This window comes from Pelophylax lessonae (assembly GCF_965119305.1).
Source record: "Pelophylax lessonae genome assembly, chromosome: 1".
Lineage (NCBI taxonomy): Eukaryota > Metazoa > Chordata > Amphibia > Anura > Ranidae > Pelophylax > Pelophylax lessonae.
Window position 1 is genome coordinate 446,476,626 of NC_138768.1, and position 24,135 is coordinate 446,500,760.

Here is a 24,135-nt window from a genome sequence, read left to right on the forward strand (position 1 = left end):
CAGGTGTTTAGGAGGTAATGCGGCCACGTTACAATGACGTTTTTTTTTTTTTTTTGGTTGTTTTTTTTCCCCTATTGCAGGACTTTACTGGAACTGAATGTCAAGTGGTTGTGGCACAGTCCCATTCACTTCCATGGAAGACTGACAGGCGGTGCAGCCTGTCAAACTTGGCATGTCATGTTAAAATGGGTCTCAAAACCAAGGAAAATGGACCGCACTCAGGAGTAGATGAAATCTAAAATGTGTACTCTCCTGAGCGGCACCATGTCCGCTTGTACGTGGGCAGATCAATTTCTTGTTTTTACTGATCCGTGGCAACCTGGGTAAGAGGAGCCCAAATGTGGCAATTGTAGGGAAAGCTTTTTAATTTAGTTTTTGACTATAGTTCTATAGGTCATTGTTTAAGGCATGGGTGCTTAAGCTGTGGCCCTCCAGCTGTTGCAGAACTACAAGTCCCATAAAGCATTGCAAGGCTGGCAGTTACAAGCATGACTCTCAAAGGCTGAGGCATGATGGGACTTGTAGTTCCGCAAAGGCTGGAGGGCCACAGGTTGAGCACCCACAATTTAAGGGCTAATTTAAATTAGCTGTAAACTCTTACATATGCCCAGTGAAGTCACTGGCATCATGTGATACGAGGAGATTAAACAAATCCTCCTACATATGTTGTACCTGTTTTTCTGCATTGTTCCCTTCTCTACATCTATTCAAAGTCCAGAATTTATAAAACTTGTCTGGGAGTTCAGAAAAATAAAAAATAGTTCTGACAGCTGATTGGAGAAAAGGGGCACATCCCCTTCATACAGCACACAGGAATAGAGCTGAGGCTGCCAATCGACTGGACCTTCCTCCCCTGTCACCATTTTTCTCTTGGTGTCAGGAAAACTTGTCAGAAGAGAGTCATGCTGACAGCAAAGAAATGAAGCAGGAGACATGAATGACACTTAAGGCTGGCCATAAACAGAGCAAATTTTGGTTGCAGGAAAGAAATTTGCTTGATTCCACTATCATCACAGACAGGGCAATTCCCCCGACAGAGCCATTGTGTTCTCCCAGTGGGGGGCGGGGGGGAAGCGGTTCCTACCAGAACACAATGATAATTGCTAGGGGCTACAATAACCACTAGTAAAGTCTGACAGATGTTAAATCAATCAACTTAGGTACATTCAGACCAAACATGGTTGAACCAGCAGAGATTTGAACCATCTATGGCTGGCATTTTTGCTCTGGATTGAGACAAGGACACACTGTAGAGGGATATGCGTTGTTCATATGTCACATCTCAGGTGTACAACCACTTCAGTCTACACTCACATGGGCATTTTACCCAGGATGAATGGAAGTGGCAGAAATACTGATTCCAGTTGTTGTGTTAAGCAGGCCATACACTGATGGAATTTTGGCCTGTTCAGCAGGGACTGGCTGAATATCGAAGTATGTATGGGCAGGCTGGTTGTACATATTTTGATATACTGATCCACCTTCTGTACAACCACTCTGTTGGAAAATGTCCACTTGATCAGCAGTGCTGATCAGTGTATTATGACAGCAGGGAAGTCTCCCTGCTTTCAGAATACAATGACACATGTGGGAAGGATTCCCCCATTCACCTTCAATATGAGGATAGAGGTACTAGGTTACTGCTTCCTATGATGGCACACGTGAGGGCTTGCTCCTGAGCCTAGCTTTGGGCATCCATAGATAGATACAGTGTGACTCGGCCCCTGCCCCCCACTCCCAAGATTTGATTGACAACAGCAGGAGCCAATAGCTACAGCAATGGAGCGGGAACTTCCCCTAATGTGGCCATTGCTATGGCAACCTTTCAGGGAGAGAGAGCGCTGCACAGTGGCATTACTGCGCAGGTGCAAGATTGGGTAGCCAGCTTCACCAAATCTAGGAAATGAAGAGAAGAGGGCTTCAGATGCCCACAGCTGAGATTGAACCTGCTTGCTACCTTTTGTTTAGGTCTTTTTTTTACATCACATACCCCAGGAGGCATAGCCTTCTATTCAAGAACAGGAGGGGGCGGGCATATCAGCGTGTCATTGAGAGGCCCGCTCGCTGAACCTGGGAAAATCCATGATGTCAGAGAAAACATGGCGACGTGGGACATATCTGTGACCGGGCATGAGATGACCCCAGCAGGTCAACACTGGATCCACCAGATGGGTAAAGTATCTGAAATCCCACCATCAGATAAGTGGAGCAGAAAAAAATGGGAGGACAGCAGGAGTTCCTCTTTAAAGTGGAAGTAAACTTCCATCTCTTGCTTTTACCTACAGGTAAGCCTAAAATAAAAACTTACCTATAGGTAGTGTAATTATCTCCTAAATGTGCACGGTTTAAGAGATATTTACATTGCATGCAGCCACTGAGGTCACTGGTGCATGCGCTCTGACAGAACATCAGCTCATACTTTCAGTGCCGTGAACAGTGGTTCCTGCATGTGGGCACGGGAGTGCATCGCGGCTCAAGCCTTTCACAGACCTGGTGTCGCCTAAACTGGAAGCAGGATGAGTGAAGATGGAAGTGCCTGCAGCGCTGACTTCTCAGTGCGGGAGGGCTCCGTTTACAGGTGATTTTAACCACTTGCCGACCGCCTGCCGCAGATATACTGCCGCAGTATGGCTCAGCTGCGCAAACCGCCCTACCTGTAGGGCAGTTTGCGGAGTGCTCCTGGGGGCATGCGCGCCCGCCCCCAATAGGAAGTGGGGAAGCTGATCCATGGGACCGGCAGCTGCGATTTCCGCCGGGCACCCGCGATTGCTCCCCGCTGAGAGGGAACGACTGTCTGCTGCTGTGAACACAGCAGACCATTGTTCTCTCTGGAATGAACACAGAGCTCCTGGATCCTCCTATTTAGGATCACAGGTCTCTGTGTTGATTCCACATGTCCCTCCCCATACAGTTAGAAAACACTTCCCTAGGCTCACACTTAACCTTTTGATCGCCCCATGGTTTTAATCCCTTCCCTGTCAGTGTCATTATTATAGTAACAGTGCATATTTTTATCACTGATTACTGTAGTAATGTCACTGGTCCCCCCAAAAGTGTCAAAAAGGTCAGTCAAGGGTCCGATCTGTCCGCCGTAATGTTGCAGTTCCGCAAAACAAACAAAAAAAAAATTGCAGATCACCGCCATTACTAGTAAAAAATATAAATAAATAGAAATGACAGAAATCTTTCCCCTAGTTTGTAGACGCGATAACGTTTGCGCAAACCAATCAAAATATGCTTATTGCGATTTTTTTTTACCAAAAATATGTAGCAGAATACGAATTGGCCTAAGATGATAAAAAAAAATTTGATTTTTCAAATTCTTTGGAAATGTTATATAGCAGAAAGTAAAAATATTGTTTTTTTTTTTCAGAATTGTCTCCCTTTGTTTATAGCGTAAAAAAATAAAGATCGCACAGGTGATCGAAATACCACCAAAAGAAAGCTCTATTTGTGGGAAAAACTGGATTTTTGACTTACCGTAAAATCCTTTTCTCTGAAGTTCATTGGCAGACGCAGCTCCATATTCTTCATGACCATTGGGAAAACAAAAAACATATAATGAGGCATTATTTGAATTGAGACCAGATGGCATGCCGTGGGGGCTGCCATTTTCCTGTAGAATCGTCCCCTCATACGTTTTTTTCCCAATGGTCATGAAGAATATGGAGCTGCGTCTGTCAATGAACGATAGAGTAAAAAGGACATCAATTGTATTTGGGTACAGCGCCCGTCTCGGTCAATGAACGATAGAGGAAAAAAGGACATCAGTTTTATTTGGGTACAGCGCCGGTCTCTGTCAATGAACGATAGAGGAAAAAAGGACATCAGTTTTATTTGGGTACAGCGCCGGTCTCTGTCAATGAATGAGAATGATACAGAAAAAAGGACATTCGTTTTATTTGGGTACAGCGCCCGTGTCTGTCAATGAACGATAGAGGAAAAAAGGACATCAGTTTTATTTGGGTACAGCGCTGGTCTCTGTCAATGAACGATATAGAAAAAAGGACATTCGTTTTATTTGGGTACAGCGCCCGTGTCTGTCAATGAACGATAGAGGAAAAAAGGACATCAGTTTTATTTGGGTACAGCGCTAGTCTCTGTCAATGAACGATATAGAAAAAAGGACATTCGTTTTATTTGGGTACAGCGCCCGTCTCTGTCAATGAACGATAGAGGAAAAAAGGACATCAGTTTTATTTGGGTACAGCGCCCGTCTCTGTCAATGGATGAGAATGATATAGAAAGAAGGACATCAGTTTTATTTGGGTACAGCGCCGGTCTCTGTCAATGAATGAGAATGATATAGAAAAAAGGACATCAGTTTTATTTGGGTACAGCGCCCGTCTCTGTCAATGAACGATAGAGGAAAAAAGGACATCAGTTTTATTTGGGTACAGCGCCGGTCTCTGTCAATGAATGAAAATGATATAGAAAAAAGGACATTCGTTTTATTTGGGTACAGCGCCCGTCTCTGTCATTGAACGATAGAGGAAAAAAGGACATCAGTTTTATTTGGGTACAGCGCCCGTCTCTGTCAATGAACGATATAGAAAAAAGGACATCAGTTTTATTTGGGCACAGCGCTGGTCTCGGTCAATGAACGATATAGAAAAAAGGACATTCGTTTTATTTGGGTACAGCGCCCGTCTCTGTCAATGAACGATAGCGGAAAAAAGGACATCAGTTTTATTTGGGTACAGCTCCGGTCTCTGTCAATGAACGATATAGAAAAAAGGACGACAGTTTTATTTGGGTACAGCGCCGGTCTCTGTCAATGAACGATAGAGGAAAAAAGGACATCAGTTTTATTTGGGTACAGCGCCCGTCTCTGTCAATGAATGAGAATGATACAGAAAAAAGGACATTCGTTTTATTTGGGTACAGCGCCCGTCTCTGTCAATGAACGATAGAGGAAAAAAGGACATCAGTTTTATTTGGGTACAGCGCCCGTCTCTGTCAATGAACGATATAGAAAAAAGGACATCAGTTTTATTTGGGTACAGCTCCGGTCTCTGTCAATGAACGATATAGAAAAAAGGACGACAGTTTTATTTGGGTACAGCGCCGGTCTCTGTCAATGAACGATAGAGGAAAAAAGGACATCAGTTTTATTTGGGTACAGCGCCCGTCTCTGTCAATGAATGAAAATGATATAGAAAAAAGGACATTCGTTTTATTTGGGTACAGCGCCCGTCTCTGTCAATGAACGATAGAGGAAAAAAGGACATCAGTTTTATTTGGGTACAGCGCCCGTCTCTGTCAATGAACGATATAGAAAAAAGGACATCAGTTTTATTTGGGCACAGCGCTGGTCTCGGTCAATGAACGATATAGAAAAAAGGACATTCGTTTTATTTGGGTACAGCGCCCGTCTCTGTCAATGAACGATAGAGGAAAAAAGGACATCAGTTTTATTTGGGTACAGCTCCGGTCTCTGTCAATGAACGATATAGAAAAAAGGACGACAGTTTTATTTGGGTACAGCGCCCGTCTCTGTCAATGAACGATAGAGGAAAAAAGGACATCAATTTTATTTGGGTACAGCGCCCGTCTCTGTCAGTGAATGATAGAGAAAAGAAAAGGACATCAATTGTATGTGGGTACAGTGTCGCAAAAAATGCCCTTGTCATTAGGGGGGAACCCTTCTGGTGGTTAACATAATGCGCTAGTTTGCAATGCCTACTAGAACATTATGGCTTTACCCCACAGATCCCCCCCTCAAAAAAAAAAAAAAACATAAAAGCACCTGTATGGTGTAAACAAGGCAGATACATTTTCCTGTAGATGCGTTTCGTATCGCGTGTCAAAACGCGTCAGCCTGGTAAAGGAGCCCTAATAAGTCTATGCCATTCTCCTGCCTATACTAGCACAAGGTGATGAGATGTGATTGGAGGGTGAGGGCTATCCCCATTTATATATTCCTTACCTTCACATTGGAAGCCTCCCAGCCCCCAGATGAAGTCTGTGCAGTGATGACAGAAGGTAGGTTTGGTGAGGGTGACTTTCCTGAAGGTATGTCCAGGGGAGGAAGGGGCTTGTCTGTGCTTGCTTCCAGGTGAGGAAGGACTGCTGTGTTTCAGGGACTGAGGGGGAGTCCTGCTCTTTCCCCCTCCGAGCTTAGGACTGGATGAAGGACTGCTGCTGTTGCTTCCTCCGGTACCGCGATGGCCCAGATTGCCGAACCTGGATCTGGCTCCGTCCGCAGCCATCTCTCTCTCTCTCTTCCCTCACACACACACAGACAGGAGAGGAGGAGGAGGGCCCAAGGAAAAGACAAGCAGACGAGGAAACGTGCGAGGAAGAAGACGAGGAGATGTGAGCCGTCTGCCAGGATCACAGCTCACACAGGTAATGGATCCTCAGCATTCATTGAGGGAGCGGAGCAGCCGCACTGCATCCCCCGCTCACTGCATACACAAGGCAGGAAAAGGAACACAGCTGTATAACGAGACAGCCCAAGACGAGCCGTGTACGGTGTGTGTGTGCTCGGGGCTGACCCTGCTGCTGGGCTGTGACTACAAACCACGCCCACTCCCTCAATGTGTAACACACTCACTACACAACCCCTCACAGTCACAACTTTCCTCACAACTTCCTTCACAGCATGTCTGTCTGCTCTCCACACTGTGCGGGGATGAGGAAACACCACTCAATAATAACTCCTTTACTACTTTCACTTCACAAACACACCATTCTGCCAAAGTGTCTTCGGAAAATGGTGGAGAATGCACCAAATGCATAGACCTGACTGGAACTTCTACTTCAATTTGCACCACTTATACATTCACAAAATCTCTCTGAGACTATTTTCCTCACTCTCAAAAGAGAGTTGGTCTTTGTATGCATTAAGATAAAAAGCCTTCCGTGTGTAGAATCCCCTCTAATACTTACCTGGGCCCTATATCTGTCCAAGTGATATCCACAAGTCCCTCAGCTGTCCGGGACTCTCCCTCCTGATGGGCTAAAACACAGCAGTGGCACCATTCAATGTAAAAGTGGAGCATTCAATGTAACACAATGTAATAGTGGAGCATTCAATGTAACACAATGTAATAGTGGAGCATTCAATGTAACACAATGTAAAAGTGGAGAATTCAATGTAACACAATGTAATAGTGGAGCATTCAATGTAACACAATGTAAAAGTGGAGAATTCAATGTAACACAATGTAATAGTGGAGCATTCAATGTAACACAATGTAAAAGTGGAGCATTCAATGTAACACAATGTAATAGTGGAGCATTCAATGTAACACAATGTAAAAGTGGAGCATTCAATGTAACACAATGTAAAAGTGGAGCATTCAATGTAAAAGTGGAGCATTCAATGTAAAAGTGGAGCATTCAATGTAACACAATGTAAAAGTGGAGCATTCAATGTAAAAGTGGAGCATTCAATGTAACACAATGTAAAAGTGAAGCATTCAATGTAACACAATGTAAAAGTGGAGCATTCAATGTAAAAGTGGAGCATTCAATGTAACACAATGTAAAAGTGGAGCATTCAATGTAAAAGTGGAGCATTCTATGTAACACAATGTAAAAGTGGAGCATTCAATGTAAAAGTGGAGCATTCTATGTAACACAATGTAAAAGTGGAGCATTCAATGCAAACGATGTAAAAGTGGAGCATTCAATGTGAAACAATGTAAAGGTGGAGCATTCAATGTAACACAATGTAAAAGTGGAGCATTCAATACAAAGTAAGAGAGGAGCATTCAATGTAACACAATGTAAAAGTGGAGCATTCAATACATTACAAAGTAAGAGAGGAGCATTCACTATGACACAAAGTAAAAGTGGAGCATTCAACATGAGTCAATGTAAAGGTGGAGTATTCAATACGACACAAAGTAAGAGAGAAGTATTCAATATGACACTAAGTAAGAGAGGAGCATTCAATGTGACACAAAGTAAGAGTGGAGCATTCACTATGACACAAAGTAAGAGAGGAGCATTCACCATGACACAAAGTAAGAGAGGAACATTCAATATGACACAAAGTAAGAGAGGAGCATTTAATATGACACAATGTAAAGGTGGAGCATTCAATATGACACAAAGTAAGAGAGAAGCATTCAATATGACACAAAGTAAGAGAGGAGCATTCAATATGACACAAAGTAAGAGAGGAGCATTCAATATGACACAAAGTAAGAGAGGAGCATTCAATATGACACAAAGTAAGAGAGGAGCATTCAATATGACACAAAGTAAGAGAGGAGCATTCACCATGACACAAAGTAAGAGAGGAGCATTCACCATGACACAAAGTAAGAGAGGAACATTCAATATGACACAAAGTAAGAGAGGAGCATTTAATATGACACAATGTAAAGGTGGAGCATTCAATATGACACAAAGTAAGAGAGAAGCATTCAATATGACACAAAGTAAGAGAGGAGCATTCAATATGACACAAAGTAAGAGAGGAGCATTCAATATGACACATAGTAAGAGAGGAGCATTCAATATGACACAAAGTAAGAGAGGAGCAATCAATATGACACAAAGTAAGAGAGGAGCATTCAATATGACACAAAGTAAGAGAGGAGCATTCAATATGACACAAAGTAAGAGAGGAACATTCAATATGACACAAAGTAAGAGAGGAGCATTTAATATAACACAATGTAAAGGTGGAGCATTCAATATGACACAAAGTAAGCGAGAAGCATTCAATATGACACAAAGTAAGAGAGGAGCATTCATCATGACACAAAGTAAGAGAGGAGCATTCAATATGACACAAAGTAAAAGTGGAGCATTCAATATGACACAAAGTAAGAGAGGAGCATTCAATATGACATAAAGTAAGAGAGGAGCATTCATCATGACACAAAGTAAGAGAGGAGCATTCAATATGACACATAGTAAGAGAGGAGCATTCAATATGACACAAAGTAAGAGAGGAGCATTCAATATGACACAAAGTAAGAGAGGAGCATTCACCATGACACAAAGTAAGAGAGGAACATTCAATATGACACAAAGTAAGAGAGGAGCATTCAATATGACACAAAGTAAGAGAGGAGCATTCACCATGACACAAAGTAAGAGAGGAACATTCAATATGACACAAAGTAAGAGAGGAGCATTCAATATGACACAAAGTAAGAGAGGAGCATTCACCATGACACAAAGTAAGAGAGGAACATTCAATATGACACAAAGTAAGAAAGGAGCATTCACCATGACACAAAGTAAGAGAGGAACATTCAATATGACACAAAGTAAGAGAGGAGCATTTAATATAACACAATGTAAAGGTGGAGCATTCAATATGACACAAAGTAAGAGAGGAGCATTCAATATGACACAAAGTAAGAGAGGAGCATTCACCATGACACAAAGTAAGAGAGGAACATTCAATATGACACAAAGTAAGAGAGGAGCATTTAATATGATACAATGTAAAGGTGGAGCATTCAATATGACACAAAGTAAGAGAGGAGCATTCATCATGACACAAAGTAAGAGAGGAGCATTCAATATGACACAAAGTAAGAGAGGAGCATTTACCATGACACAAAGTAAGAGAGGAACATTCAATATGACACAAAGTAAGAAAGGAGCATTCACCATGACACAAAGTAAGAGAGGAACATTCAATATGACACAAAGTAAGAGAGGAGCATTTAATATAACACAATGTAAAGGTGGAGCATTCACCATGACACAAAGTAAGAAAGGAGCATTCACCATGACACAAAGTAAGAAAGGAGCATTCACCATGACACAAAGTAATAGAGAAGCATTAAATACGACACAAAGTAAGAGAGGGGCATTCAATGTGACACAATGGAAAGGTGGAGTATTCAATACAATACAAAGTAAGAGAGGAGCATTCAATGTGACACAATGGAAAGGTGGAGTATTCAATACAATACAAAGTAAGAGACGAGCATTCAATATGACACAAAGTAAGAGAGGAGCATTCACCATGACACAAAGTAAGAAAGGAGCATTCACCATGACACAAAGTAATAGAGAAGCATTAAATATGACACAAAGTAATAGAGGAGCATTAAATACGACACAAAGTAAGAGAGGAGCATTAAATCCGACACAAAGTAAGAGAGGAGCATTCAATGTGACGCAATGTAAAAGTGGAGCATTGTAGAACTAGTCGCTGTCAGAACCAAATGTGTTGGAAATGCTTCATGAATTTGGTGCAATACATTAACAAGAGAGATTAGCGCCAGAAAAGTGGTGCAGATGCTTTGTTAAAAAAAAGCTGTTATGTTAAAAAAAAAGCATGCTCACATGAGCAGTACTTTTTTTCTACTGATACTAATTGGACAACATTCTTCCACTTGATATAAAGACTGAAGCACTATTCTTCCCACTGACACCAACAATGAGGCACCATTGCTTCCACTGATACTAATAATGGGGCAGCATTCCTCTAACACCTATAACACTATTCCTTCTACTGATTGCAATAAGGGGGCACTATTCCTATCACTGACACCAGATGAGCAGAATAGTCATCTACTGACACCACTGGGGCAAATTCTTTCAATTGAAATAAATAATGAAACACTATTCCTATATTGGGACTCCGTTCCTCCCACTGACACCAATAATGGGACAATATTCCTTCCACTGATACCAATAATGGGACACTATTCCTTCTACTGACACCAATAATGGGACACTATTCCTTCCACTGATACAGATAATGGGACACTATCCCTTCCACTGATACCAATAATGGGACACTATTCCTTCCACTGATATCAATAATGGGACACTGTTCTTCCAACTGACACCAATAATGGGACACTATTCCTTCCACTGATACCAATAATGGGACACTATTCCTATTACTGACACCAATAATGGGACACTATTCCTTCCACTGATACAGATAATGGGATACTATCCCTTCCACTGATACCAATAATGGGACACTATTCCTTCCACTGATATCAATAATGGGACACTGTTCTTCCAACTGAGACGAATAATGGGACACTATTCCTTCCACTGATACCAATAATGGGACACTATTCCTTCTACTGACACCAATAATGGGACACTATTCCTTCCACTGATACAGATAATGGGACACTATCCCTTCCACTGATACCAATAATGGGACACTATTCCTTCCACTGATATCAATAATGGGACACTGTTCTTCCAACTGACACCAATAATGGGACACTATTCCTTCCACTGATACCAATAATGGGACACTATTCCTTCTACTGACACCAATAATGGGACACTATTCCTTCCACTGATACAGATAATGGGATACTGTTCCTTCTACTGATACCAATAATGGGACACTATTCTTCCAACTGACACCAATAATGGGACACTATTCCTCCCACTGATACCAATAATGTGGATCTACACCTCCCAGTGAAACCAACAATGGGACACTATTCCTCCCACTAATATCAATAATAGGACACTATTCCTCCCACTGTCATCAACAATAGGATGCTATTTCCCTTACTAATACCAACAAAGGGGCACTATTCCTCCCACTGACACCAATAATGGGGCACTATTCCTCCCACTGACACCAATAATGGGGCACTATTCCTCCCACTGACACCAATAATGGGGCACTATTCCTTCCACTGACACCAATAATGGGACACTATTCCTCCTACTAATACCAACAATGGAGCACTATTCCTCCTACTAATACCAACAATGGAACACTATTCCTCCTACTAATACCAACAATGGGGCACTATTCTTCCCACTGACAGCAATGACGGGGCACTATTCCTCCCACTTATACAAATGACAGGGCACTATTCCTCCCACTTACACAAATGATGGGGCACTTTTCTTCCCACTAATTCCAAAGATGGGGCACTAATTCTGCCACTGATATCATTGGTGGGGAATTATTCCTCACACTAATATCAATGATGGGGCACTGTTCCTGACACCTATGCCAATAATGGGGCATCGTCCCCCCCACTGACACCAATGAGTGAGCATTATTCCTCCCACTAATACCAATGATGGGGCACTATTCCCCCCACTGACACCAATGACGGGGAACAATTCCTCACACTAACACCAATGAGGAGGCATTGTTCCTCCCAGTGACACCAGTGATGGAGCCCTATTCCTCCCACTGACACCAATGATGAGGCACTATTCCTCCCACTAATACCTCCTGGACTATAGGTTCCGTTTGGAGCGTGGTTGGTTGCCATCGACATTGAGGCTTTATACAACTCTATTCCTCACACGCGATGTATAGAGGTTTTCCAGGACCTCTTACGGGAATGGGACCAACAGTCATGGGCATATAATACATTTATTGTGGAGTTGTTGTCCTTCATACTGACCCACAACATATTTGTATTTAAACGCTCCTACTACCTCCAGGTGCAGGGTGCAGCTATGGGAGCAAGATGTGCTCCCTCTTATGCCAACTTGTACCTGGGGGGGGGGGGGTGGGAGTGTGACCTATTTTCTGATGAAGATCGTATGGAGGAACTTAATAACATAGGAATCTTACATTTCACAAGGTATTATACCTAGGGGATTACGTGAGAGAGTCATCCCAGCAATGCACCTACATACAGAGCGTTTTTTAGAAAAGTGGAAAACTGAGTGCATTGCACATGGTATAAAAGTTATGGCTTTAATAGTTGAGGAGGAAAAAGCACAATTGGAGGAGATACAGGAAGAGACCAAAATTATATTGGAAAAACTAGAACCACACAAAGAATTGGAGCAATTCCAGAAGTTAAATGACTATCTTAAAAAGAAAATAGAGAGAACCCAAAAAAATCTAAAAAGTGTTAAACAATCCAAATTCCAAAGAGACCTGGATGACTGGGCACGTGGGGAAATCTTTGATCTATCTTCAAAAAATAGGCGTAATAGGTCAAGGAGAAGAGGAGGTAGTTATAGAAATTATTCAAGTTACGAATCTATGCCTTCAGGTAGTGATGATGAAGATCGGTCGGTCACTTTTTTAAGGGAGAGTGTGGCGGAGGATGTCTCTCCGCCCACAACCCCAAAGGGGATTTTGAAAAAAGGACCCAAAAAAAACAAAGGAGGCAAAGACAAAGAAAGAGAAAAAACAGGAGGACAGGGGAATATGTGGGAACAAAGAACCAGACCACGCAATCGTCGGTAATGACTAATTGCCCACAGTTTCCAAATAGTGATAAAATTTCTCCTCAGACAACTATTGAAAGAATTGATGACACGAAAGTAATCAACCTTTCTAATTTTGTCCTAAATGAATCTCATATTTCTGTATTAACTAAAGGCCTTTCCTTCTCACCTACCTCAGGCATGGACCATTTTGAGGTTTACAAAGACTTATGTCTTTACCTCAGGAAAGTATATTACAGATTGGTACATGCTGGAGATGGAAGTACTTCAAAGGAAGCACAAGTTAATGCTAAAGAAGCTGAAGCCTTGTCAGTGTTAGAGTCACTATTGGATGAAGCCGGTGAGTTCTCGGACGAGGATGAAGTCCCATTAGAAGATGACAGTCTGAGAAAGAGCAGTATTTATATACGCTCAACTAAGATGCCCAAGTTTTGTACTAACAAATGGTTAAATTCCTTCCTATTGTTGGTAGAGGAAGATCTTAAACGTGCCAATTGGGACTCACTTTCGTCCGACAATCTCACACGGGAGGAAAGAACTGCATTGCGGGATCTAAAAAAAGCTAGCGACCTTGTCATCAAAAAAAGCGACAAAGGGGGCAATGTTGTGTTACTAACAGCAGACAATTATGAAAGGGAAGTTAAACGTCTCTTATCAGACGACAATACCTATAAAAAACTGCAACACAACCCACTCCCCGAGTTAGCAAAAAACATCAATGAGAAACTCCAGTTCGCTTTTGAAGCTGGACTCATCACCACCAAAGAGAAACACTATCTTCAGGTTTCTGATTATAATATACCCACAATATATATTATACCAAAAATACATAAAAACCCGGTTGACCCCCCGGGCAGACCTATAGTGTCTGCCTGTGGGGGTCCTTTGGACAGGATCGGTAAATACTTGGACTCATTGATCAAGGATCTTGTTCTCGACCTTCCCTCGTATGTGAGAGATACGGGGGACGTCTTGAGCAAGGTCCGAGATCTTGAGTTCAATATGGAAGTATTACTTGTTGGAATAGACGTTGAGTCTCTCTATACCTCTATTCCCCATCCTTGGGGGCTTCTATCAGTATATCATTTTCTTGAACAGAAATATCCATTGCAGGGTTCACAAAATGAATTTCTTCTGGAATTGCTTGAATTTTCTCTTTTGAATAATGTTTTCCAATTCTCCAACTATTTTTACCAGCAAATTAGAGGGACGGCCATGGGTGCCCCGTGGGCACCGTCATATGCATGCCTACATCTTGGCATGTGGGAGGAAGAGGTGGTGTACACTTCGCCTATGTACCTCAGCCATGCATTGACCTGGCTGAGGTACATAGACGACGTGCTCATGGTATGGGCAGGTACGCAGTTTATGTTGGAACTCAACTCTAATCAGCGTAATATTCATCTGACTTATATAGTCGATAAGAAAACAATTTCTTTTCTAGACTTAAATATAGAGCTCAAAAATGGAAAATTAGTTACCACTACCTTTCGTAAACCAACGGCCGCCAATACCCTCCTTAGGGCAGACAGTCATCATCCAATCAGTCAAATCAGAGGGATCCCTGTGGGACAATATATTCGCATAAAGCGTAATTGTTCATTTGGTGAAGATTATTTACAAGAATCTAAAGACCTGTATGCAAGATTCCGTGAGAGGGGATACTCTCACCGAATTATTAGGAGGGCAAGAAGACAGGCAGCAGCGAGAGATAGAAATGAGCTCTTGACTCAAAATAAGCCAAAACCTCAGAATTCAAATCTACCACGCTTAATCACCAAATATGGTAGCCAGTGGAATGAGGTGAGACAGATCCTTCAATCACACTGGCACATATTACAGAACAACGAACAACTTAAAAATATTGTTGGCCCACGTCCATTATTAACGGCTAGAAGAGCTACAAATCTCGGTGACCATTTAGTACGATCTGAATTCACTCGTACCACCAAAACCAATTGGCTTACTGAATTACCACCCTTAAGGGGAATGTACCCCTGTGGTCACTGTCAGATTTGTAACCATGTGATAAAATCACAGGTTTATACAGATTCACAAGCAAAAGTGACATATAGTGTTGAGTCCTTCATAAACTGCTCCACCTCCCGTGTATTGTACATTATACAGTGCCCATGTCATAAAATGTATGTGGGTAAGACTAAACGGCAGTTGCGTATTAGAATAGGGGAGCATTTAAAAAGTGTACGCCTTAAGGAAGAGACTCCTATCGGCCTACACTTTGCCGAAAAACACAACAGCGACCCCTCCGGTCTAAAAGTAATGGGCTTTTGGGCCTTAAAGATATCGCCCAGAAGAGGCGACTTCGATAGAGTTCTCTTAAAAGAAGAGAAGGCGTGGATTTTTCGTCTCCAAACTTTGGTACCCTTGGGATTGAATACTGACATGAGTCTCAGTATATTTCTTGAGCCGTAGTACTGTCAGTTCTAATACATGGCCCGATGATAGGGAGTAAGACTGGTTATATCATATGACATTCACCTGTAGAACAATAAAACAGAGGGTGTTATGTTTTTCACTATATCATACTTCACCAGTCCATTCCATTTAAACTCTTTAATACATATGATATTCCCGTTAAGTTGATATCCATATGATTGAAATCTTACATGCTCTTATTAAATAGGATGTTTATCCTCTATATATATTACATACTTTTTAATATACAGAGAAATGGATCTCGGGTTATGGGAAATCTGGACAATATAGTGCCACCCAGTACAGTAATTTGGCCACTTTCTTGTACAATCTAAGAGTTCATAATGTAAGGCATGTTATCTTTTCTTACCCCCTTTTTTTGAAAGAAATTCTGAAAGGATCCATAATTATAAACATTTCCTTATGCCTTGATTGCTAAATTACTATTTAGCTCGAAGTGAAAGACTGTTGGAGTTTTGAAAAAGAATGATAATTCCCTCGAAACAAGAGTAACCTCTGTATGCCATTCTTTGTTTTGGGAATTTGTCTAAATAATGCATCGGTATCTCCAAGCTGTATGTGCTGTTGACGCAAGACAACCAATAATAATGTGATTAATTTAGCATCAAGGGTAATCAATAAACTGCATGATGAATGCGATAATTTCTACACTGTCTAAGTATGCTATTTTTCTTAAACCTTTGAGTGGTATTTGGTTATTTATTGAGCCGCAGTTGACCGTATTGGAGCCACGCCATGTATGAAAAAAGAATACCTAATACTGTGCATTACCTAATTTTTACCACATGATGGTGTTATTCCATCCGGTTTTTAATTAAGCGAGAGGCTGTAATAGAGGAATGGCTGTAACACTGCCACCTGATGGCAATCTCCAATCAGGCCATCTCCCTATTTATTTTCCTCCCTCACGTTCCAATGACGTCCTGACGAAGCGTGCGTCACGCACGCGAAACGCGTTGACGTCACACGCCGGCAACACACTACCCGGAAGAGCCACCGCTGCGTTCCAGCCTCCGTCTAGAGCGTTGTTCGCCTGCAAATTTCAGAACACGCCATCCCCTCGTGGCATGTCGGAGCGGAACATTTAATGTCTGGGCCGTTACTTCAAAATTACCCCAAGGAATTATGCAGATGTCCCTTCATTCAAGACTTCCAGTGCATGGTGAGCATAAGCATTTATAATAAATGGGATAGAGAAAAGGCCGTGACCACCAAGCTGACCCAGCCATACAGTGGATATATGCCAATTAATTTACGGCCGTCACCTGGCCAATGGCACAATTGACCAGTATGGGATACAGCTTATGTTTGGTGTGAGCCCGCGCAGTCTTTCCCATATACTGCGTCTCTCCCTTGCTCCTGCACCCCTACTCACCATTACAGCAAGAGACTCTCTGCTATAGGGGTTCTAAGTTGGCCCGATTATACAAACCAAACGTTATTTGAGGATTTGAACTTCATCTTTTTCAAGATACGAGCCATTATCCATGTCAAGGACTGGCTTTATTTACAGTTTATATCAATCGGTGTGCAGACATTCCTCTAGATGCCTCCCTCTTTTCATGGTGAAATTGTGTTGATAATCCAGAGCCCGTATGCCTCTCAATCACAGTAGAAGTGTATGGGTTCAGATCTGCATTGCATGGCAACAGTTCACAGTATATTTTGAATTTTAGGGTTGACATAATTAGAGTTTAAGTTTGAAGTTCTCAACCTTTTGAACCATTGGTGCAGCTATATTGGTTATATATCATACCAGGTATTTTACATCATTGTGGCATGCCGACCAGCAAACCGATGAGATAGCAGCATTCAAACATTCCCGGTTGGAATATATGCAGCTTACTCCGGTCATTGCTGGTCTGATCTTCCAGTGTATGTGTGAGGCCGGCCTTGTATGTGTGATTTCTTTTTTGGTTTTATGTCTTGTGTGTGGTCAGTTTATTTTCTGTATCCTCTCATGTTTTGTACACTGTTCCCCTATGACGGGGTTAATTTTTAGACAATGTGTCACTTTGATCCTTAATAAAGCATTTTTGATTATTCATACAAAGTTGGTCTGAGCATCCCTTTATGCAGCCGTTCTTTAGAGGCTTCTCTTTGGCCCCTTCCATGTTTTATTTCCCAGTTACATTAGGCTGCGGTGGCTCCCCACTTATCATTTGAGACCCTCTTGGATTACCATTGGGTCTACTGACGGGTCTGTGCCCAGGCTACATAGGACACAGCAGTCTCCATTTTTGGGTGCTCCTCTTATTAATAACATAGTATCCTGGTACCGCTATATAGACGATGTATTTATTGTGTGGGCAGGATCAAAGGAACAGTTAACACATTTTTTGGAGCATTTAGGACAGAACACATAGAATTTAAAATTAACATACAATTATCATTTGGAAAGGATTACATTTTTGGATGTGAAAATATTCATTAATGAGATGGGTGTTTTGTGCTCAACTCTGTATCGGAAGCCTTCGGCTACCAGCTTGCATCCGAAGCCTTTAAATAGGAGTATATAGTCAATAGCTCAGGATTAGACGTAATTGCGCTACAGATACAGATTTTCAGAGGGAAGCTAATGCCCTATGGGAACGCCTCTTGACAAGAGGCCTTAGTAAGACCTGGCCTAAAAAAAAGCTTTTAATAGCGTGAGGATCCAGGACAGATCGCCCAAAAGCCTACATCCATTTCAACTACTAGAATAATCACTAGATATAATAGGCAACGTGATAAAGTGCGAGCCATTTATAAAAAAAATACTGGTACTGTACTTATTAACATCAGATTCAAAGATTAATTGTTATATATAATCCTATCCGGAAATTACATACCGCTCCCACTCACTTAGAGACTCCCTGGTAACTAGTCACTATTCATGTGTATGCACATTCCACCCAAGGGTGGTAATTGTAAGAAATTATGGAATTTGCTAACTTATATAGTATGTACAAATGTTTCTTATTTAGAAGATATAATGCACAGTGTGTTTTCCTGAAGAAGCCAGTATGGTGAAACATGTCGAAATAAAAGTGCAAAAAACTTCCAAAATAACTTCTGAGTGCTATACAGTCTGTATGGTGATAGATGATAAGCTAATGATGTTATAACAATATTCACTGGTTGAATAAATCCTTGAAATATTTTTCAAAATCTGGAAATGTATTCAGTATTATGGTGTACGTTTAATAAACAGAGAAAAGCCGTGATCCTCAGGATCACGGCTGATCTCTGGTGAGTACCGGTTTAGGTAGCTGAGTTGAAGAGCAGAGAACATGTTCTTCGCTTCTCATCACTTTACATGACCGTTCTGTCACAAACGGCCAGTTTAGAAAAGTGAGATCTGAAGAGCTCACAGCCGTTACTCTGAAATATCTCCATTCCAGATTCTCCAGCTCCGAGGTGCAACTAGAGGAAGAAGACTTCTCTCTTCCTATATATCAGCACCAGTGGGTTCAAAATTAAAAAAAAAAAAAAAAAAAATATATATATATATATATATATATATATTGTATGTATGTATGTGTGTGCGTGTATGTGTATATATATATATATATATATATATATATATATATATATATATATGTTTGTTTGTATATAAATATATATATGTGTGTGTGTGTGTGTGTGTATATTGTAAGGGATTAGCTCGGTGGTAGGCGTATGGGTGACCCCTTTGGGGGTGCGTTTTCACAGAGATAGCCGATTAGAGGTTGAAAAACAAGACTGATTTATTCATGCAATTTACTTAACACAATTGCAAGCATCAAAACAGCCAAAATAAAATAAAAGACAAAATAAATCCTTGCCTCTGTGGGCGGCTACCTTCTCACGCTGGAACCTACCTAAGAAGTCTTTCCAACCTACTGTTGGGCCGACACTGCTGATCCTACAGCAGACACTCAAATGTCCATTTGTTTGCTTTTCACACAGCACAAACATTGTCCATTGAACATGTCCCTTTGTTTTCTTTCACACAGCACATGTTCATTTATAACAGGATCCTTTACTCTTCAGATTCTTCACATTGAACACTTTGTCTTCTCACCTTTGAGACGTCTTCACTCGTGGTTACCCTCCTTAGCTTCACATCGCTGTAGGGGGTCTTCTCCCATGCTCACCAGCTTGTCGGGAGGCACACATCCGACTGTCCCCCTCTCCCAGCCCACACGGCGACAGGCGGCAGCAGTCCTTCTCCCATGCCCACACGGCGTCGGGAGGTACACGTATGTCTGTCCTCCTCTCCCAGCCTACACGGCGACAGGAGGCAGCTTCTGGAGGCAGCAAACAATAGGAATTTCTCTGAACAAATTATAGAGCCTTAACTCCCTCATTCTGAACAGGTGAAGGCCTTTCAACTTCCTGCTGGCTAGCTCTGTAGCCAACACCCTAAATTAATTAATGGACTTTCTAAATCAGGTAGAAATGTATCTCCTTCCTGTGACTACATTCCCAGATTTAGCTGACTTCCTGTTACATACCCCCCCCTCTTGTTTCAACCCTAGGGTTGGGACACAGATTTCCAGGCACGCATGTGTCAAGCACTGCTGACTCACTGATAAGCTTCCTATTATCCTCAAGCTTCCGGATGAAACTGTTTTGTCATCTTCATTGACGGATTTCTCATAAATGCCACACAGTTTGTCTCTCATCTCATATACACATTCTTCAACTGCATTTTTGGCATCATTTTGCTCCTTCTCGTTTCTGTCATCTTCATTGACAGCTTTCTCATAAATGTCAGACAGCTTGTCCCTCATAACCGTCTGTCCAATCCACCATGGAGGACCATGATCCATAGGCAACTCAATTGGGCTAGTCTTAATGTCTTCAACATTCTTAAGACGCCTCTCTCTGCAATCCATAAATGTTTTCCACAAAACTTTGAGAACCTTTGCTTCACTAAGCTTTGTTCCAAGTAGGGAATCTTGACATCCCTCTGTGACTTGAGTTGCCTCTCCATACAGCTGTACACAATCATTGACTTTTTGTTGTAAAAGGGAATGATCTTCCTTCTTGAGCTTTGCTTGCTCTAAGATGCTGTGCAGAGGATTTTCCAATTGAGACAACAGGCTGTCACACATTTCTTCAAAGTGACCCCTGTTCCTTTTCCCAGAGATATCAATATCATTCAAACATTTCATATTCATAGGCAGATCTGAAGCATTTGCACTCATCAACTTCTTAAACTTTTCGCCCTCCTGAGCGAGTCGCAGTAAAGGCCTACTATTTGATTTGATATCCAGTTTATATTTCTTGCCAAACTCTTCACAGAAGAAGCCAACCAGAACATCATCAACTTTCCTTCCACCAACATAGGGGTCAAAGGCAACAACACAGTTGAACCCAGCGATCTGGGTGGTATCCATTATAGACCTCCTCTCTGCATCAGTGAAGAAGCATGGAACTGCAACACATTCTTTTACAGGTTTCTTCAATGCACTTTCTGCTGAACTATTTGACCGCTCAAGGTCACCTAGTTCTTTTTCTCTATCTGAATTCCACATGGAATGCATCTCAAGATCACGATCAAACTTCTGCCACCCGTCTTTCACCAGTTCCATTTTGGAAACACTCCCTGAAAGGCACTTATTCATTTGCTTCACGTTTTCACCAACAGCCTTAGTTTTCTCCACTAGGTTTTCAGCCTGAACTGAGAAATCACCACATTTCTTACTCAGCTCCTTTGTTTGCTGAAGTTCTAATGATACATTTTCCAATGCTTGAAGTTTTTGAAGGAACGGTTTATTCCAAAGGTGTGATTCAAGCCACATGTCATCACATTTCTGAGGCTCACTCAGGACAGACCCCAAAACACTGATCCTTTTAAAAACTGCATCAGGCACACTATCCCCTCTTTGGGACAGATCCTCTGTTGCCTGGAATTCCTCTTCCAGTTCCTGCAACGGAATCTTCATCTCTTCTACTTGCTGTTCTAAGGCTCGCTTAGACTTTTCTAACTCCTGAACGCTTTTCACAACATCATCCTTGGAGCTGACCAATTCTTCCATTTCTGTACGCAGCTGTTTGTTAACACTTTCTAGTTCAGCCTTACACTCTAGAGCTTCCTCCAAAGAGCGAGCCAAGAACAGGGCTTTGCTCTCGTTATCACGCACCTCCGTTTCTGCACGTGCGCGTTCTTCTGCATATTTTGCAGACACAGTCTTCTCTTCACCAAGCATCTGATCAAACTTCTTTTTCACATCTTCAACACACTGTAATGAACCAACGCTTTCTTCCATGCGTTTTTTCATATCCGCTATCTGAGCTTGCAATGTTGCGACTTGCTCTGATAGGTTTTTCTTTGCTTCCGCCTCCTCTTTTAATTGTTCCAGGAAGCCATTTTTCTCATCTTCCATTTGTTTGAGCTTTGTGCTAAAACTCAGCCTTTGACACCTCTCTTCCTGTAAGAGTTCCTGCGTGTCTTGCAGCTGCGATTCCAAGATAGAAAAATCTTCCGCAATTTCTCTAGATTTGCTGTCTGCTTGAGAAAGCTGATTTGTAACATTGTCCAACTCAACCTGCAGTCGGTTTGCCTTCTCTGACAGCTTAGCACACAATCGGTCACCTTCTGACACCTTGACTTGCGATTCCAGAAGCTGTGCCTCTACTTTTTTTCTCTTGTGTTCAGACTCTCCTTTTCCCTGCATAAGAGCCTTCACCTCACTGGCTAGCATCTGGGAATAAGAATGTAATTCTGCCACACAGGCTTCTTTCTCCTTTAACTGCTGCTGGACACGTTGGGCTTCCCCTTTCCAACTTTCACAGTCCGCACGCCATTCATCTACCACATTGCTCAAAGTAGTGAGCTCATACACAGTACTCAGTAATTTAGCCTCTCTTTCACTTTTCTCTTTGTCGCTGAGAGACAATGTCGCTTCCAGAGCAACATTCTGTTCCTGCGACTCCTGCAGGTCTATTTTTGTAGCTCCCAAAGACTGAAGACTTTTTTCCAGCTGATTACGCAACTCCAACATATCAGCCATACTTTGCTTCTGCAAAGTCTGAATTTCACTTTCCTTTTCCATGAGGATGGTATCTTTCTCCATTATAGTCTCTCTGCGTTTTTGCAACTCGACCAAAAGAAGAGCAGTGGATTCTTCCCACTGTGACACATGAGACTTGAGTAGTTCATTCATTTCCTGCAAGTTTCTATGCTCCATTTTAAGCAATTCCAAGGCTTGTTCCTTTTCTTCCATTTTCCGTTGCAAGGCATCCAACTCAGCCCTGCACACATACTCGGTTTCCTCCAAACCGATGGCCTCCATTGGCTGCTGGCGTCTCTGTTTCCAGCCTGCCATGCTCTCTTGATGAGCCTTTTGTTGAGCTGCAAAGCTCCGCTGAAAATCCGCATTTGCCTGCTGTTGAGCTGCATTTGCCTGCTGTTGAGCTGTATTTGATATAATCAGTTGTTTCAACATCTCCTCCATTTTGAGCTTACTTTTCATCTGAGCACACTGCGTCTCCATAGCAGTTTCATCAGTGTTGCTAGGGACAACAACCTTCCTCTTTAGTAGACTCTCTTTAGGCATGGATGGGGCTGGTTCAGACGGCAACATCCCCTCCATCCATAGAATCCGGTCTCTCATTTCATCTATCTTTGCATTCTTCAGGCGTTTTGAACGCCCCATCTTCAATAACTCCACAAACAAATTTTTCACAGTCCAGCAAAAATTTTTCAGACCACTGTCTCTTTAACACATGTAGTTTTTCTCTCTCTCTTGCAAGATCTCTTTTCCTGCACACACAGTTTGTGCAGTCACTTGCACCAGACACAACAAAGTTCATCAAATAATTTTGAGACCGCTGTCTCTTTAAAACACTTTTTTTTTTTCTGTCAGGATCTTCTCTCCTGCACACATAGATTGTGCAATCTCATGCACCAGATAAAGTTCATCAAACATTTGCACTTCATTGCAGGGATCTTGCTGCTTCTGCCCACTGCATACCTCCACCATATGTAAGGGATTAGCTCGGTGGTAGGCGTATGGGTGACCCCTTTGGGGGTGCGTTTTCACAGAGATAGCCGATTAGAGGTTGAAAAACAAGACTGATTTATTCATGCAATTTACTTAACACAATTGCAAGCATCAAAACAGCCAAAATAAAATAAAAGACAAAATAAATCCTTGCCTCTGTGGGCGGCTACCTTCTCACGCTGGAACCTACCTAAGAAGTCTTTCCAACCTACTGTTGGGCCGACACTGCTGATCCTACAGCAGACACTCAAATGTCCATTTGTTTGCTTTTCACACAGCACAAACATTGTCCATTGAACATGTCCCTTTGTTTTCTTTCACACAGCACATGTTCATTTATAACAGGATCCTTTACTCTTCAGATTCTTCACATTGAACACTTTGTCTTCTCACCTTTGAGACGTCTTCACTCGTGGTTACCCTCCTTAGCTTCACATCGCTGTAGGGGGTCTTCTCCCATGCTCACCAGCTTGTCGGGAGGCACACATCCGACTGTCCCCCTCTCCCAGCCCACACGGCGACAGGCGGCAGCAGTCCTTCTCCCATGCCCACACGGCGTCGGGAGGTACACGTATGTCTGTCCTCCTCT

General features: G+C 42.1%; 1 protein-coding gene across 1 annotated transcript in view; it reads right to left on the minus strand.

Annotated features, from left to right (window-relative positions):
- The window catches only part of DGKQ (diacylglycerol kinase theta), a 290,718-nt gene extending 284,250 nt beyond the window's left edge, over positions 1-6,468 (minus strand). Inside the window, exon 1 of the mRNA XM_082243121.1 lies at positions 5,930-6,468. Within this exon, the coding sequence (XP_082099247.1) occupies positions 5,930-6,212 (283 nt within the window). The 5' untranslated portion in view covers positions 6,213-6,468. The remainder of the gene's footprint in view (positions 1-5,929) is intronic.
- Positions 6,469-24,135: the final 17,667 nt, after the last annotated feature.